The 18,003-nt window shown below is 47.5% G+C and overlaps 1 protein-coding gene and 1 long non-coding RNA gene across 2 annotated transcripts in view; both read right to left on the bottom strand.

Moving 5' to 3' along the window:
• Positions 1-10,730, bottom strand: part of ERGIC1 (endoplasmic reticulum-golgi intermediate compartment 1) — a 58,921-nt gene extending 48,191 nt beyond the window's left edge. The window contains exon 1 of the mRNA XM_087753708.1: positions 10,613-10,730. Within this exon, the coding sequence (XP_087609834.1) occupies positions 10,613-10,632 (20 nt within the window). The 5' untranslated portion in view covers positions 10,633-10,730. The remainder of the gene's footprint in view (positions 1-10,612) is intronic.
• Positions 10,731-12,100: 1,370 nt separating this feature from the next.
• LOC148056121 (uncharacterized) lies at positions 12,101-14,175 on the bottom strand. The gene is made up of 4 exons (XR_015703846.1): positions 14,038-14,175; positions 13,600-13,802; positions 12,824-13,020; positions 12,101-12,384 (listed from the first exon to the last, which is right to left on the bottom strand). It is a non-coding gene; the product is annotated as an uncharacterized LOC148056121 (long non-coding RNA).
• Positions 14,176-18,003: the final 3,828 nt, after the last annotated feature.

Here is an 18,003-nt window from a genome sequence, read left to right as displayed (position 1 = left end):
GAAGTTTGTTCCACAGATCTGTCAGAGAAAGAAGATTTTCTACACACCAGTAAATTCACGCTAGAACAGTCCGAAGGAAGCAGAGGTGCCTTATTCTAATGCCTTCCTCTATAAATGTATAGGAAGCACTAATTTTTCTATTTTTATGGAGAAATACTAGTTTAAGAGCTCATTCTGAAATCCTGTCTTTAGATCATGTTGCTTTTCTTCCCATCCAAAGGCAAGCATGTACTCTGACAACTCTGCAAGAACACTTAGACCCTACCCAGTCCAGCACAGATAAAAAGGAATAACTCTTCCTCCAACAAAGTAGGTGAGATCTATCACCCTGTTTGAGAGAGTGGGAACGCAACGGCAAGAAGTCAGCAGCAGGGGAAGGAAATAGGAACTACTGACTCCGAGTGCTTCGTTTTGCGACTGTTAATTCTTTGTTTAAATGACATTTCTGTGTTTCCTGTCCGACGGCAGATGAGAACATAACGCGCAGGGAGCAGCTCGGGACAGCTTCTGGGGCAGCCACGCTGCGGGCCTGCGGGTGGGATGCAGCGGTGGGAGCCAACAGACCTGAATTCTGTTCCGCTCCCAGCACTGACTCACCGCGCAATTTCTGTTCCAGTCAATTAAATCGTTCTTCTTCATTTTTCAGAGTGGCACCTGGTGACATTTGCCCGCTTTTCATCAAGCCCGTTAAAATCTACAACTGAAAAACTCTGCAGAAATACGAACGATTTGCAATCAAAGTTCCAACTTCTGTGAAGGTCTCTGCAAGGAAAGCTCCGGGAAAACATGCCTATGAAAACAAACTGGATGCGTACGGCAAGAGCTGAACCTTGGTTCGGTAACAGGGTTGTGCCTAGAGTGCACATTTACGGACAATCTCGATCATGAATGGTTTTGTGAATTGCGACTCAAACTTCAAAGCATGTGGAAAGTAAAATAAGTGATCCTGGTAATCTAAGTTTCACATGGAAAGTAAACACCAAATATAAAGCTACCAAAGCTTGGCCCTGAATGTGAGTTCAAGATGCAAATAAAGATTCAAAGCAGGACTAATAAGCCGATACTTGTAAATACCAAGCAGTTATTAACACATTTTATAAGATTAACACCTGCGTAACAGCAGATAGTATACAAACATCATTAAGTAATCAGCTAGTCCTCATTTACACACAATAGGGTATTAACACACATTCTGCAGAAGTTGAGCTTTAATGGACAAACTCTCAAGGCTTCAGAATTACATTGGAAACTGTTTAATCCCGATACACTTTCGGCAAGCTCTGATAGGTAAAGAACCGGACAAGAAGGTGGAGGGGCTAATGTGGTTTTAAACCAGTTTATCTACTGCAAGCAGGTGAAGACTGCAATTTTCAAATTCTGTATGACTCACAACATCACACCAGTTTTCAAAGCACGATCCTCCAAATAATATTTTTTTCTTTATCTGCTGACTCTCCACACTTTTAAGCCCAGGAGTGAAATGCAGGAATAGGTTTCCTTGCCAGCCAGCTCCTCCCTCTTAATTCCAGTTCCAAGAACATAATGAAACTAACAGAGGAAGTTTCTGAAACAAGGAGGAGTACTAAGGACAAGAAAACAAGGTTAGCCAGGAGGACTGTCATTAATTATATAATCCAGCCTCTGGGTAACTGGGCATTTAGGGAAAGGGGCCGGGAGAACGTCGGAGGCATCAGCCTCTGCAGCATTATGTCATCTGGTCTGCTACTCACCTAGCAGGTACAGGATTTGTATAGGGAAAAAAACCCCAACACAAACCCATTTATTTCTAGGACAAAAGACTATCAATCCCCACAGCACTTGAAGAAAGAGAGCACAAAAAATTAGTACATTCTGCTCCCGTTCAAATGTCTTTCTTTCCAAGGAGCTAGCTCTCCTGTTTCTCTCTTCTGCCAGCCTCCCTGACTCCACTCTGCTGTCCTGCACAGCACATTTTTGTCAGCCGTGTTCTAAATTTTGTGCTCTTGTTCTTTCAGTGCGTAAACAGCTTGTTCTCTGTCGCCCAGGAATACACAGAGATTGCTATTGCTGAAATACACCAAAAGTGCAAACTATTTTAGGTGGCACTGAAGAATGGAAGAGAGGAAGCAGTACATCACATTTTTTTTCCAAATAAAATGTTAGGCTCAAACATATTTCAAAGGTAATGAGGAGGAGGAAAGTATTTATAATCTCAAATACTCAATGGTGGAGTCCTGCCAGCAAGCATTTTATTTCCTTTTAGGCAGTGAAGCAGGTGTCAAAATGAAGGATGGAAGAGAAATGTATTTTTAATAAAGTGAGCAAACTATACTCTGCTTCATCAAAACAGGAGAAAAGCGTCATGAAGAAAAAATGTTCAAGTAAGGGGACTGGTATTTCAAGGGATCCAGCCCTTCACTGGACTGTAAGCAAGAGCGGTTGTGCTTCTGAGCGGCAGTGCCGTATTCTGGAGATCAGGCGGAGAGAACAGAGGCAGAAATAACGGGGGACGGGATTAAACATATATGGCTGCTCCCCAAACTAAGTAAATTGTTCAGATACCTGAATGTCATCAGCAGACTGTAACCCTTCCTGTCGCGGAGCCTTCATCCCCCTTAAGCTCAGAGATTCTTGCTCTTGCAGCTCCCCAGCACATCCCAGTGCCTCCCACCATCGCATCCCCCATCGCCGTCCCTCACCCGTTCCCTCCTTTGTGAGCCCCCCAGTCCTGAACATCCATCTCTCCCTTTCCCAACTGGAGACCTGCCAGCTCAGGGTTCCTCTACCTCCTGCCATGTTCCTCCAGCTCCATCTCGCTGCTGACAGCTGCTGGTTCCCAGTATTGCCAGTGCTACTGGCCTCAGTGGCCAACTCCTCAGCCCTCCCCACAGACACAAAGTCCTGATCTCTAGCAGACACTTAACAAAATTCAAACTTGGACTGTGATTTCCAAGAAATTACCTACACACAACTCAGAGCAAAACCAGGACACAGCTATGGGGAAAAAAAAAAAAAAAGAAAAAAAAAAAAAAGAGTTGTACCATAGCCTTTCCCATCGCTTCTAGGAATCACAAAACATTAAGGCTCTGTTGCTGCCTTGTACTGCTGAACACATTGAAACAAGATCTGGTAAGATTAATTTAGCATCAAAACTGTGTGAATTTTGTTTGCGGATGCTGCTTTCTGAAAGGTTTAAGTCCCAGCTGCACTAGGACAGCACACAAATCAGCGATTTGTACAAAACAGCATGAACAAATATAGCATTTGGAGCATTAAAAACAAACAAACAAACAAAGAGGGTGAAGAAAATAGCTCCGTCTTCATAAAGCTTCCCTCAAAAGCACCCAGGCCAATCCATACCCTACTGCATGACAGAGAGATTTCTCCATATCAATAAGGAAAAGCCCTAGACGTCTGCACGGCTCACCACCTCATGCTGGACCAGGCCAGGAAAACCACTCCGAGGAAAAACCGTGCAGCCACTGCTCTGCGAAGCGAGCAAACAAAGCAAGGTCCCCTTGAAACAAATCAGTCGCTGAGGCTCAGAAAGGGACTGCTACCTGCCTGAAGCTGAAAAGAGTCAATGGGAGAACCCTGACTTGAGGGAGTAGACAACGGTGTTCACTGCTGCATACACACACACCACAAAGTCTTCCTTCTCCAAAGCAATTTCTGTAGGACAAAAGCCATTCTTAAGACTCAAGATTTAGGGGCAACTTCAACTTTCACTTCAACAAGTGAAATTCCTGGTTTTGACTCAGGTTCCAAGAAACGTCCGTACTGATGCTATCCCACTACAAAACGTGACTGACAAAGACTCAAGATAGAGCTGCAACGGGTAGCTGGGGACCAGGCTTACCAGTGTTTGTTAGTCCAGATTTAACTTGTTACAATGCAGCAGCCAGATTCAGATTTCAGCTCAGTAGGGTCACATTTGATTTAGGGTGACGTGGAATCCGAGTGAGGCTCTGAGACGTCACCTTTCTCAGAAAACACAAAGCCATAGTGACATTACTGGCTGTACTGGTGTGTTAGCAGGCTCTCCAACCTGGTTTTATTCACAGCACACAGAGGTCTACAGAAACGGACAGCAATTAGGGAGGCAAGCGATCTGCCTTAGGATATGACTGGCAAATAAATACCAAGCAACCATGACTGCCTGAAATCCTGTTAGTAGTAACACATGCCTGTCTATATTAACATTTTGAAGACTCTTCTATTAAATGCCAATCTTCCTGGCTTTTCTGGATTAAACTAGATACATCTTATTTGGAAACACCCTTAAAAACCAAACAAACAAAGCAGCAAACACCCAAACACACACAGTTCCAACGCAGCCAATCCCACCGTCCGTCGGTCCAACTGCAGCCCTTACTTGCGTGTGTCTCCCGTGATCACTACTAAAATACTCCAGCATTTCAGTATAAGGAAGATTTTGTAGATTGTGGTTAATAATGTTTTGGCAGAACAAGTTTTCCATTTTGGGGGCAGCTGGCTCAGTGCAGGAACACCTAGACAACACTTCAGGGCTTGTGCTCGGATAGAAGACAAAAACCCCCAGATGATTCTACTATTTCTTCTTTCATTGCAAGACTATTCTTTTCTCACCACCTCCACCATTTGAACTACATGCCTAAAAAATACACATGCACACTGCAAAATAGAAGCTCAACAGCTTCGACAGCTTCTCGCTCCACGCTGGTGGTATTGCTTCAGCTCTGTTTACAGCGTGATTCAGTCATTTTCACAGCAACGAACTATGATGGCATGAAGAAAGCATCTGTGTCATCAACGAGCGAACAAAGGGGGACAGTTAAAGTTCAGAAGGAACAATACAAAACTTTCCTACAAAGGCAGACCTTAATACTTCAGTACTTCGGAAAAGTTTGCTGCTCCAACTACATTTTAAGAGAAATAAAGCATGAGGGAGACTTAGGAAGAAATATTTACACACACGCGGGCTATGTATAATCAGTTATTTGTGGCATAAACATCAATAGACTCTGTCTGTACAGCTCTGCTTGCCCATCTGACTGCTGTGACTGCAGAATAATTTCTCAGGTGCCCTCAAAGGGCTATTGTTGAAACAAAGTTAGTCATGGTACAGCCTGGCACCAAAACCAACTTTGGTAATTACGTAAGGTGGCAGCAATACCGCTTGGAAGGCTTGTTTACCAGTGACATTGCACAATGTGAAGTGGAACATGCTTGCCAGACGTGGCTGCAGTTCAAGATGAAAATACGCTTGCAAGAGTCACCAGGCGCTCGGCAGGGCTGAGCTGCCGCTTCAGTAGCTAGAGAGAAAAAGCGCAGGTCCCTTCCAAGGGCAGAGAGGCAGCTATCTCACCAACACAGAACAACGTTACAGCCACTAGCTACAAATGCAGACATTAATTTAGGAAGCGATGGGTACCAGCTCAATCACGTACAGGATTTAAGATTTTGAACAAAATCATTGTGCAAGTCCATGGCTGTGGAAGTGAGCGTGACCGTGCAGAGCTCAGCACCGGGCGCACGCAGACCTTTCTGATGTGCCATCGCAGCACGCAAACCAGCAGGCACAACTCATCTCATCAGGAGAAGCCGTACCAGCCAGCCTTAGCTGTTTATTCTTCTTTCTTGTCCTCCCCACATTGTTTAAGCCAAGAACACACCTACCTGCTGCTATCACCACCATGGACCGTCTATAGGAAAGGCACTGTGAGCTCATTTGTAAAGTAAGTTTAGCGAGTAATTTTGCCAAATGAACTAGTGCGTGTTAACGCAGGTAGTTAAAACAACGTGCTGGGAGAGAGCGAGGAGGTGGATGGAATACAGAGCACCACAATCCGACGAGAAACACAGAGCTGGTTGAGACTTCACAAAGAGATTCCAAATTAAAACTCCTGAGCAAATATGTACATTGCCACTAACATTTGATATTAGGCAGTGCCAAAGCACCGTGCAGTCACCATTTCTGCTTAACAACTGGCAAGCGTTCAAACACAGGCCGAACAAATCCCACACCAGTTTAAGTGAGATTTGAGGGGTTACAGAAAGATTTTAAGTCGTGACCCTCACAAACCTGTTGAAAGAAAAACAGTAGGATTGCGAAAGACAGATTTGTCCCTTCTTTCCTTAAGCCTGAAGACTAAAATAAAGCTATGTTCCTTAGGCTCACAAGTAAATGAGAAACTGTTGTCCAAGGGGTTGCTTAGTTTGGAAAAGATTTTTCTCCTTAGACTCCAAATCGCCTACAATCCACCGGTTTGTCCTCACTAATCTGGTTGGGAATCGAAGGCGGACAAACAGACCTCCCCGACGTTGCTGAAGCAGTCCATATCACCGCTTTCGCAACTGTGCCAGGTCAGATGTCTCCAGCATCACTTTGCCTATTAACCATCACAACTCTTAGGTCTAAATTAAAACAAAACATACTGCCTCTCCTAAAAGCAATAAGGCTGGAAGCGTGTCAGCCTCGGTTAAGACTGGACAATTTGATTTAACAAAGACATAGACCTGCCTATGTCCCAAAGCAACGAAAATGCTGTTTATATCTGAATCAGAATACCCACATAAACAGTATCATTTATCACCGATGTGCCAAAGAACGGCTGACTACGGGGGCCCATTGTACCGTGCAGACGGAATAAGAGTCTTTGCCGCAAAGAACTTCCACCCTAAATCAGCATTTAAATCTAAATCCCTTCTAAGCCTGGCTCCTTTCCCATGACCTCCACAATTCAGGTATAACATACTGCTACCTCATTCAGGTTATCAAGCTGTAAAAAACAATAACAAAACAACAACAAAAAAACTAATAAAAACATCATAATGATTAATCATGGGAAATAAATTCTGAATTTCTCAGTTAAATATAAAAATAAGGATTCATGGGTATTTGTCACTCTATGCCAAAAAAGTGGCCAGAGCACAACTGAGAATTGCCCACAATTAGAACAAAAACTTGATTTCAGAGTGGTCTATTTTAGTTTTTCTCAGTCTAATCAGTTAAAGCTACCAAAACAGTTCAGAAGTTTCAGCATCTGCTACAAAGCCATCAGTAACGCATGCAAATAGGCAGATGCCAAGAAAAGCCAACAGATTCAAGAGAACTTGCAGCAACGTGTCTCTCTACCACGTCCACGTCCAGTGCACAGAAGTCACTTCATTTTTACTTCTGTAATTCTCAACACCAGAGCACCCTAAATTCCAGGACTGGCGTTTGCTGCCGAAGCTAAGCCCCCCTGCTAACCGCCTCACACAACGTGTGAGAAACCTTCTGGCCCACAATCACCATTCAAGATGACCCAGGCTTACAGCTGAATCTAATTATCATTTTAACCATCCACAGATGCTGCAAGTACGCAGGTGACACCGGGTGTTAAAGGCTCAAGGGGGAAATACCCTTTCAGCTCCAGCAATAGAGCTCAAAATCCCCAATCAAGTACGAACCTGCTTTGCTGACCCAAGTTCTAACAAACCAGGGGGAAAAATCTGTCTCTCCTTTACAGCCAAATAGGTTTTAAAAAATAAGAAAGACCCAGGCCTTCTGGAAATACAAACTGATTTAGTAGTTCTGTAGGAGGGCTGGTGTCTCGTGACATGCATTGAACAGACCTGTAATGACGGCTCCAATCTGGAAGCTGAAAACTTTGTTCCTTTCCACCATCGCAGCAGGGCTGTAGAGATTAGCACAAATGAAATGCTTTGAAAAATGAAAAGCATTAGGTAAGTACTAAGTATAATTAAAACCCTAAAGATACTTGGGACAGAATAATTATTATTCACTTGAAATTACTTTACTGTGAAAATATTATTTTATTTATAAATTAAATGCATTTCATTGTAGCAAAGGGAACCACTGATAAGCCAAGAAAACAAAAGTCCTACAGAAAAAAAAAAAAAAGAGTACATTACAAAAAAGTACAAGTAGCAAAACAAGCTACTTCCATATTTGATATCAACCAATATGCCTCAGACTTTGACCCACAGAGACAACTTCCAAGAAACACGTTCAAGCACTTTGGGTTCTTCAGTCGGGCCAAATATGAACGCATAAGTCTAGGAGACAGGAAAGAGATTTAGTCACATAGACAGAAATGCTTCCTTTGACTTTTAGTTGGTGAAGAATAGGGACTTTTTCGGTCATGGGCTGTTTTCATTAATTATCATTTGTGTCCCTATCTTCTCCAGATGAGACTGTGGCAACCTATTCCTCCTAGAGCTATTTTGTGTGGAAACAGAGCTCGAGTCCCAGACTTCTGGCTGGTCTGCTATGTCCCTCTCTACAACTGATGTTGGCTGTCAATGTCCTGCCGCTCTAAAACATCAAAAATAAAAGCTCTAAGTGAGGGGAGGGTACAACAAAAACAGAACTTGCCTTCCCAAATGCCCTAGCAGAGCAGTTAAGGACCATGATTTCTTCAGACGCGTTAGCAACGCAGACCTGGGAAATCTGTGGCCTCCAGAAGAACAAAACGCCTTTCCACTTGGAACCTCTGAATTTTGTAGGGGCAATTTTAGACGTTTCTTAACAATCCAACCCTCTAATCATACATAGGCATAACACCCACTTTAAAGTGCGTGCTAAAGACGGTGCCAAACTGTACCTGCCACAGAGAACATCCAGTTGAAAGCTCTGAAAGAAAACCTTGCGTTTTACATGATGAAAAACATCACCTCTCCATTCAGAAACTTACTACAGGTGGTAACCTTATTTCTCTAAGAGTATTATATTGTATATTCTGTAGCTGTCAGGAAGTAACTGTACGTTTTTTTTTAATGTATGCATCATACTTTACCTACGACAACCAAATTTTCCAACCTCAGCAGATTTTGTTCCACTGACTGCACAATGAACAAAAACCACAATGGCTAAAAGATAGTCTCTAACCTTTGCAAAAATTTTGGTCCTGAACGCTGTTCATGCTTCTAAAACAGGAAAGTGGTTTGTTGCACGTGACAATAGTTTCTGTGTACTTTAAATATAAAGTTCTTGTTATCAATGGCAGTCTTTTAAAAATTCATCTCTGCAGAAAAGCTGAAGTTCAGTAAGCTGACATTATTGCAGAAGGTGCTTTGAAGTGTCTATTTCTAATCCTCCAATCTGAATGGCAAAGAAGCTATTTGTGACTGTGAATCCTTCAAATGCAGATCCGAACTGATGCCTCTATGTTTCTGTAACTCATTAACACAAACTCTGCAACTCAGCCTTTACTTAATGTCTTTGTTCCATTCCAAAGCGAGGCACTAGTGCTGTCTCTTAAGATGATTACTCTTGGTGAGCCAGTGTTTCCACATGCACATTCTGAGACCCAACGAAAATTACATTTTCAAAGACATCTGAAATAACATTTTCTTTATCTGCTCTTGCAGATTGACAGCCACAACCCAGGATCCCTTATTGTTCTCCAAAGCTGAGAAGAATTTTTTCTACCAAATTTTACACAAAAGCAGAATCGGGGCTCTGGGCCCCGGATCCCACATGATCCAGCAGATGCTGTTTCCAGCTTCAGCAAGTTTTCATTCAGAAGCAACTGCCTCTGTGTTCAACAGTGCCCCACGGATCACATACAGGATCCTGTTAGCCTGTATAAATGAGAGGCCTCGTTTAGAAGTACAGCACAAATACAATACACAGCTCTTGTCTGGGAGAACTAAAACTGCAATATTACCATTTCCCCCATCATCTCAAAGGGGTGCAAATGTATGGTTCATGACGGTCCTACATGAGAAGCATCAAACAACAACTGCACCTCTCAATTCCCCAAAACGTATGTATTTTTCATTGTAACGTTAGTGCTCTAGCAGAATCTACATGAGAAAACTCATCTGTGCGTCTCCCCCGTGGCACCTACGAATGTGGAAAGTTACAAGTCTTTGGTTCAGGAGTGGCTCAAAAAGAAAACGAATCCACAGTTACTATTTCAGCTCCGTTTGAGTCAAAGGGATCTTTTTCGCTTCTGCTTTGGTATCTGAAACCGCCTGCTACGGCCCACGGGACGCCGGCGCCCTGCAGCGAGGCCAAACCCCACAGCTCACACCTGCTCAAGGTGCCAAAACCGGGCCCGAGCCGCCGACGCTCTTCCCTGGCCATCAGAGAGCCACGGTAAGGAGCAGCCTCCCCGTCAGCAGCAGCCTCCCGGAGCCGCTGCGGGAGCCCAGGGCCTGTGTGAGGAGCAGGGCCCACCGCCTTGGCCCCGAGCCCGCCGCGGGCCTCTGCCCCAGGCACGGCGGTCGCCCCCGGGGCCCCGCTGCTCCACCCCTCCTGCCCGGGGGAGCCCGAAACTCCACACACCTCCTCTTTGCTTTGCACAACAGCCTCATATCGTAACAGCCGCCCGCTGGGCAGAGCCTCCCAGCTTCCCACGTCCCCTCCCTGCCCAGACCTACTTCTCCCATCCCTCCCTCCATCCCTCGGGTTTCACCTCGCCCGCAGCCGGTCACGGGCCCGGCCCTCGCCTCGCTGTGGCGGAGCGGCCTCACACAAGCGGGTGCTCCCGGGCGGGAGGCGCCCACCGCCGCCCGCGCTGCCTGCCCCGGCCGGGGGCGGCGGGGCCGGGGGCGGCCGGGCCGGGGGCGGCGGCCCCGCCGAGCGGCAGGCGAGGCCGGTCGCAGCGGGGGGGCGGGCGGCTCGCCCGGCCGCACTCACCTCCTGAAGTCAAAGGGCATGTTGGTGGCGGGCGCCGGGCAGGCTGCGGGCCCCGCCGCCCCCGGCCCCGGCTCTCGCCTCGCCGCCGCCGGCTGCAGGGCCAGGAAGTGACGGGCCCCGCCGCCGCGCAGCACCAGCCCATTGGGCGGCTGGAGCCGGCGGCCGCTTCCGCCGCCGGGTTACGGGCAGCGGCGGGAGCGGCGGCCCCGGGGGCGGCGGGGCTGGGGGCTGCGGGCTGCGGCCGGCCCGGGGGCACCCCGCCGGCCTGGCCTGCCCCGCCGCGCCCCCGCCCGCCGCCCGGGCACGGCCCCGCAGCCCGCCGAGCTCCGCGGGGTCCCCTCCGCACGCGCGGCTCTGAGGGCGCCCTCGATGCCCGCAGCGCCCCGCAGCTCTGAGGGCCCTGGCAGCCCCCCATGTGGTCCCCTCAGCCCCCCGTGGCCCCTGCCGGCACCCCATGGTGGTCCCCTCAGCTCTCCATGGCCCCTGCCAGCACCCCATGTGGTCCCCTCAGCTCTCCATGGCCCCTGCCAGCACCCCATGGTGGTCCCCTCAGCTCTCCATGGCCCCTGCCAGCACCCCATGTGGTCCCCTCAGGCCTCCATGCCCCTGCCAGCAACCCATGGTGGTCCCCTCAGCCCCCCATGGCCCCTGCCGGCAACCCGTTGCCCCGGTGGCCCCCTCAGCTGGCCCTCTTGGTGCCCGCAGCACCCCAAGGGCCCCCTCGGCACCCCTCCGGGCCCTGGCAGCCCCTGCTGCCCCACAGCCGCAGGTCTCCTGGCCTCTGCGGCCGCCCGGGGGCCATCCTGCCCGGCAGAGCAGGCTCAGGCCTGGCGGCTGGCTGCCCGCAGCGGCTGCCCGCGTTGGCAAGGCGTGTTGGAGTCTGCCGGCTCCCCCGCGGCCATCCCAAGCTGCCTGCGGACACGGGCTGCGTCGGCTGAGCCAGCGGGACTGTCCGGGCCTGCAGGCCGCAGCATGGCTGCTCGTGCGGGCGCGGTGCGTCGGGTTTTGTTGGCATCTCTTGCATTCTCAGCATCGCAATAATAACAGCTTATGTTGGTGCACACAGTGTAGTCTTTTTGCTGGAAATAGAGTCAAGCCGCAGTGACAGATTGGGGAAAGTCTGACGCTTCAAAGTGCCCGTGAAGGAAGGAGGAGCAGCCTGCACCGCTGGGACCTGCACCCCTCCCCGGCAGAGGATGAGCTCCTTTGGTGCCAGCTTGGCTCTTTCACTTTCTCTTGAAAATCTTTCTGCAGATTTATTGGAGGCTGAGGAATTAAAATAAGAACACACACACCCCCCCCCCCCCCCCCGTTCTTTAAGTGAGACATTTCCCCAGTCTTGCTGTTTTGCCTGTAGTACGGACACTGGTGCCTGAGCGCATCCCTGCCGGGTTTAACGCGAGGCACACGGCCGATCCACGCTGCTCCACGCACCACCCCGGGTCCTTCCCTGCACAATGTCCCCAGCGGATGGCATCGGTCAGGGACTTTAAAGTGTGACCACTGCTGTATTAAGAAGTGCTGTCACTCACATATGGTGTACATTAGATTTTACAGCGCAGGAAAAAATGACAACTACTCTTGCCTTTTAAGTCTAAAAGCAGGGCAAGCAAAAGAGGGAAATGACAGCAATCTAAATATGCTGTCTGCAACATACTGCTTTTCTAATTTATTCTGTAGCTTTCTTCCTCTTCCTCCTGCTGTCATCGTCTCTGTACTTAGAGATGCATATCTTTCCATTTTTTCCTTTCACCCAGAAACAAGGCCCATACCTGGATAAAAAAAAGAAATTCAGATTGAAACAAGCAGAGAAAAACTACCAAAGAATCAGAGCTGTTAATCAATACCATAGTCTTTCAAAGCAAGAGAGAATAATTCGTGCTGGGAATATTCAAAACTAAACTGGAGGAATCCTAGGGGTGAGATAACAAGGCACAATCCCTCAGAAGCCCCCAGGGAACAGATAAAAATACCTAATTGGTTTTTTTTTGATCTCAGACATCTGAATTGCCCAATTGCATTGTGCAAGCGTATTCAGCAGATCGCTAACTGATCGGCCACGAAATTCTGCTGCACTTTGCATTGTGCTCCAAAACTGAACAAGCCACTGAAATTAATGAGACAATTCTCATCTCTCATGAGGTCAAACCAATTACCCAGGCATAGCCGGCGGGCACTAGCTGCACTGGAAAAAACAAACCAAAACAGTACCTATGAAGTTCGAGTTACACAACCAAGCGCTCGCCCAGGCTCCTGGCAAGGCCCCGGTATCGTTAGCTATCATTAACTGTCCTGTGCAAAGGCATCGGCTCGCAGGGGCCAAGAGGGTGCCGAAGTGGTTACAAAAGCACTTTGCTCGTACGTGGACACATCTTGAGGCGCCCTTGAAGAGTCGTTCCTTTTGCAGGCTGGAGGCTCAAGAACACAACACAGTAAGAGCTCGCACTGTGGAGATTTTATTTGCAACGAAAAGGTCAAACTCTGGAGGAAGCAATGGGCTCAGAGCAGCGCCAGGACAGCTTTCCAGCTGGGTCCGGCTCACTCACATCCTTGCCAAGGGAAGAAGAAGTTAATGCCCTGAGATAAGACCCTCGTCACAATATTGTTTAATTACAGGAGGCTTCTAGTGAGCCTGAGATAAGGACAGGAATTTGTCCGCAGTCCAGCTGGGTGCGGCTGCTGACATCATGCTGTGTATTAGAGTGGGACCTCAAAGCACGGGCTTATTCGAGGTGGTTGTCACATCAGTAGAACTGGAATGAGTAAACTGATACCGACAACTGATGGAAAAGTTAACTCTCTTTTTCATGTGAGCAATAAACTAACATTTTCCTGACAACAGTAGCCCTGAAACTATCTATTGTTTCTCTTCAGATCGCATTAGGAACATTAATTGAGCCAAACTGCTACTCTGAAATCAGTAAGTAAATATTTTCAGAACTCTTTTGTCAACGAAGAAACTGAAGCAGAGGGGTGAATTGACTCACCTAAGACTGCAGAGTAAGACGAGCTTCAGCTCTAAAATTAGCAAACAAATCTCTTCATTCCTAATTCTGTGTTCATAATTCTTCTTGCAAAAAAGAATATTTTCCTCATTCCAGTTCACTTTCTTGTAGATAAATCAGATCATGGATGAGTCGCTCTGGATTCCTAACTAATGCCTCACAGCAACAAAACTGGTACCTCCTTCCTAGAAAAAAGTGGCCAAAAAGTGCCTTATTTAAATAAACTTTGTGGATATTTACTCCATAAATTTGTTGTTTCTCCACGTTTCCTAGATATTCCTGATTCCTAGATGATGTGCTATTCTTTACTTTTAACCTCACATTCGAACAGTTTATATTAATCCTTGATAATTTTGATTATCTCTGTTTTGTAACCTCAAGGTTTCCTCCTTCCCAAGAAAGCGTAACCTCGATCCTTACCCCTGCAGCGTGGGTTTGGACAGTATAACATCTTGTAAGACTCACGTATGATTTCCTCTTTTGCTTTGTTTGTGATTCCTTACACACGGCTGAGTTTTATGTTAGCCTCTGGCTTGTGCTACGGTGCTGGCACTGGGAATGTACCGTAAGTGCTGTGAGTGGGTCATGAGCAGCACTGTTTGCTAAAGGTAAAGCTGGGTACGTACAGTCATCGTTTAGGTCAATTAGGTTTCGTTCATCAACTGGGAATGTGCAGTGACTATTCAGGAAGGCGCAGTGCTTACTCACTTATGGCCCTTCTGCTACCGGGGTGCGTTTGCTCCCAGCTGCAGCGGAGCTTTTGTCGGGGATGCTGTGCGGCGGGGTACGCGCCGCCGGGTTTCACCCTCGTGCGTCTCTTCCCGGACGCGCTGGGAGCACTCGTGCCAGGGTGGGCGCCTTGCTTCGCAGGGTGGGTGTGCTTGATCGTGTGTTGTGCTCTGCAGGGCGTGTCGCTGGCTGCAGGAGGCATTGAACACAACTGCCGTTCAGGAAAAGGAAAAAACATTTTAGAGAATGAAAAGAAAATGTTATAAAGCATTTAAAAATATAAATAACAGCATGTGAGGAAATCTTTCTGAAGGAACAGGATGCGCATGGACGTGAAGAATTCAAATACAAGTGCTGTGCTAAGTATAATCAGTAATGAAAGCTCAGCCCTTCCTCTTAGCATTTTAGTAAGCCACATGTTGACAGTACTTTCCAAATATCAGGGAACAAAAAAGCAAGCTTTAAGTCTTGTTGCAGTGTAGGATGTGTTTATCATTATCACATCTTATGCTGTCCATCTATTATTGTGAGACTGGACTTTAAATGGACAGTAGAATAAATTACTATCTACTCAACTTACTACAAAACGTCCTGCTTTATTGAGTAGCTGAGCGTTTTCCTTAAGAAGACATAGCAACCACCTCTCTTCCTGCTCAATATGCAGAAGAAATAATCTGATTATTTGGTAGATCCGGGGCTGGGTACAGCTGCCGTGTGTGTGTGTGAGTATGGAGAAGGGGTCTGTGTCGCCACGTGGCCTCTTCCTTGTCCTGTGACAGTGGGCAAGCACGGCGTTGGGCAATGCTGAGGGGAATCTACCACTCTTAAAGTCCCTAGAAAATTCGTTTTTAGTACGGTTTCTCTTTGTTTACTTGTTTGCTTTACTTTTGGGTGCCAGGAATTTACTATGGGAAAGTCACAGTGAGCAGAACATCTTTGTGTTTGGTTTCTTTCTCCCCTATGGAAATGAACTCCACAAAGACGTTTCAGCTCCTGTCGCAGGCTTGCCTCATGCTTTCACAGCATCCCCATATTGATTAGTGTTCAGTGTCGTTCAGGAAACTGCAAGCACATGAAAGGTCACGGACAAAGGGAGCTGCGAGTTAACAGTTAACTAGAGCGAAGGCCTGTAATGGAGGACTTTGAACGCTAAAACAGAGGGCCAAATGTCAAAGCTATTTGGGATGAGCAGCAAAGAAGAGCTGAGGATTAGCACCTGATTCTCCAAGGGGGAATGCTCTGTAGTGAGTGAAATGCCTACGTTCCCTGTACACTGGAGAGGAATAGTTGGGAACCTAAGGACTTGAGGGGCCCTTAGCTGGAACACCGAGTGGCGAGGTGCCTGTGCCAGGCAGTGGGAAATACTTCAGAGAAGGGAACATCTGAATATCTCACTGTGAAACTCCGATACAGGACCAAAAAGTGTTTGCTTACAGGTTTAAGTGACACATTTGGCATGGACACCTGAATCAGTCTTCTCAGTGAAAATATGCCTGGGAGATGAGCCACCCCCTCTACTTTAAACACTCAGCGAGCGCTGAAGAGCGCTGCCCTGGAAGCCAGTTCTGGACCTTTGAACAGGGAGGGCTGTGAGAAACTTTAGGGCGTGCAGGGGAAAGGAGGAAAATGTGCTCTGCCCAGCTTCTGAAAGCTGAGCCACGGGGTAACCAGGAGCGCAAAATTTGTTGTGTCGGAATAGGGTGCCTGGTTAGGGCTCTTAGCTGGGAAACAGTGGCGATGTTGGGACTGGGATACGGGTGAAGTGGTCCATGACTTACTAAGGTTAAATGCTTATAAGCGCATAAGCACTGCTGAGAGTTCCCTTCTGCTGTGTGCTTTGAGTCCTACTCAGTCACAGCATGCCTAGGAAATCGGGTCCTTAAGACCTTACTGGCAAAACCCCCACCTGATTCCTGGATGGACTGAGGCAAGAAGTAGCTGTCAGAATTCAGCCCACCCCGAGCAGTGGAGCTGCTGGGCACAAAAAGGCGCCAGACCTTTCGGCGCCTAAAGAAGCTTTCACCAGAAGCTGTAGGCACTTAGAGCATCTGACGTAGCTGAGGAGGGGAGGCAGAGCTTTCCTGGGTTCCTCTCGTGAGCACAGGCGCCAGCAGTCTGGATAAGTTGCACTTCGGTGCCTGAGTGCTATTTTGGATCTCTCCCAGAGACCTTGCACCGGCATGCTCTCAGTGCGGAGTCAGTGCGAAAGCGCAGCAGGGGCTGGGGATGTTAAGTGCCTGGCTTGCTGCATCAAGAATGACCGTCTCAGAATGGGTGGCTTCTTCCTAGGAAGCCAGCTCAGGCATGGTCTGACCAAATGCCAAGTCAGGCTGTGGTCAGGTCTCTGTCTAGCGCGAGGGAATGCTATCCTGTGGCCAGCAATACATGGAAACCAGCATTGTTCAGCAGAATGAGTGTGTGAGGATTCAATAGCACTGGGTCATCACAAAGGCCCTCAGGCAGTAAACAGGTTAACCAAACCAAAAGCTTGACGAAGAGGAATTTTTCAAAGAAGGCGCTGGAAGCTTTGTTGGAAGACTTGCCAGATCCTACTGCAGCGATCTGCAGGCAGCCAGTCATGCTGCTGCAGCTTAGCGGGTTCTCACCCATCATCTGACCCGTTGGAACCGGCCATGTGCGTAAGATGTTGAATAGCACTTCACCGACTTACTTTTGGCATGCTCGTCTGTGCTGCCTTATCAGCTTTCTCAGTGGTTTCCTCTAGATATCATGTAGTGTTCAGGGAGCTGAATAAGCCCAGCGGGACATTTCATACAAGAGATAGATACTCTTTTTTTCATCTTTTTCATAGTAAGGATATGGATTTTTAATTGCTTCTTCTGTGATTTGCTAGCAGGCTGCCTCTTCTGCAAAGGACACTTGTGTTTTCATCATTCTCGCTTGGTCGCTTGGCAGTCCTGTGATGGTCAGTGGACTGGGGAGGCTTTCTCAGTGCTAAAGAAGCTGTTGCAGAAGTCAGGGCATGGCTAGAGCAAATCTTGTATAAAGAGGTTTTATTAACCCTCTAACAAATGAAGCCAGAGGTCGTTTTCTTTGGCCTTGTGTTGGTTTCACCTCGAGCCTGTGGACTCAGCAGTTCTGAAATGTCGTTGTTAGGGTATGATTTTTCAGTATCTGGCCTCTGATTTGGAGTGGGGTTAGTTTTGGTGGTCAACTTCAGATGACTTGCGATCCAATCTAGCATCTGTCCTCATTGCTGACTTCAGCAATCTGCCATTTGGCCAAAGAGAGGCTCCAAACTGGTGATGATCTGAACGGCTGGCTCTAGCATATATGAGGGGGAGATGGAGGGAGAGAGTGCTGTACATACACAGAGCACACCAAGAAGCGTGGAAAGGTATGAACGAGTGAAGAGAGAAGCTGCTTGAGAAGTGAACGCCCAGCAGAAGGGAATTGGGAAGAAATGAGAGCAGATATGAAGGCAGACTTGTGCGGGAACTTAGAGGTGAGGATAAGAAGTTTCAGCCTATGGCAGAAGCTAAGAGGAGATGTGTCTGGGGAGCTGATTCATCAGAAACGAAGCTCAAGTGAAAGGTCCCTTTCAAATGACTGTGCATAATCAGAAGTCACTAAAACAAAGTGACTTGAACAAAGCAGCAGATAAACACTTACGGAAACTCCCCCTGCCTTTAGAGG

Source organism: Nipponia nippon, unplaced genomic scaffold (assembly GCF_047370975.1).
Source record: "Nipponia nippon isolate SJK-2023a ecotype South Korea unplaced genomic scaffold, ASM4737097v1 scaffold_17, whole genome shotgun sequence".
In the NCBI taxonomy this organism is placed as follows: domain Eukaryota; kingdom Metazoa; phylum Chordata; class Aves; order Pelecaniformes; family Threskiornithidae; genus Nipponia; species Nipponia nippon.
Note: the sequence above shows the minus strand (reverse complement) of the source record. Positions and strands in the feature narration are given on the sequence as shown.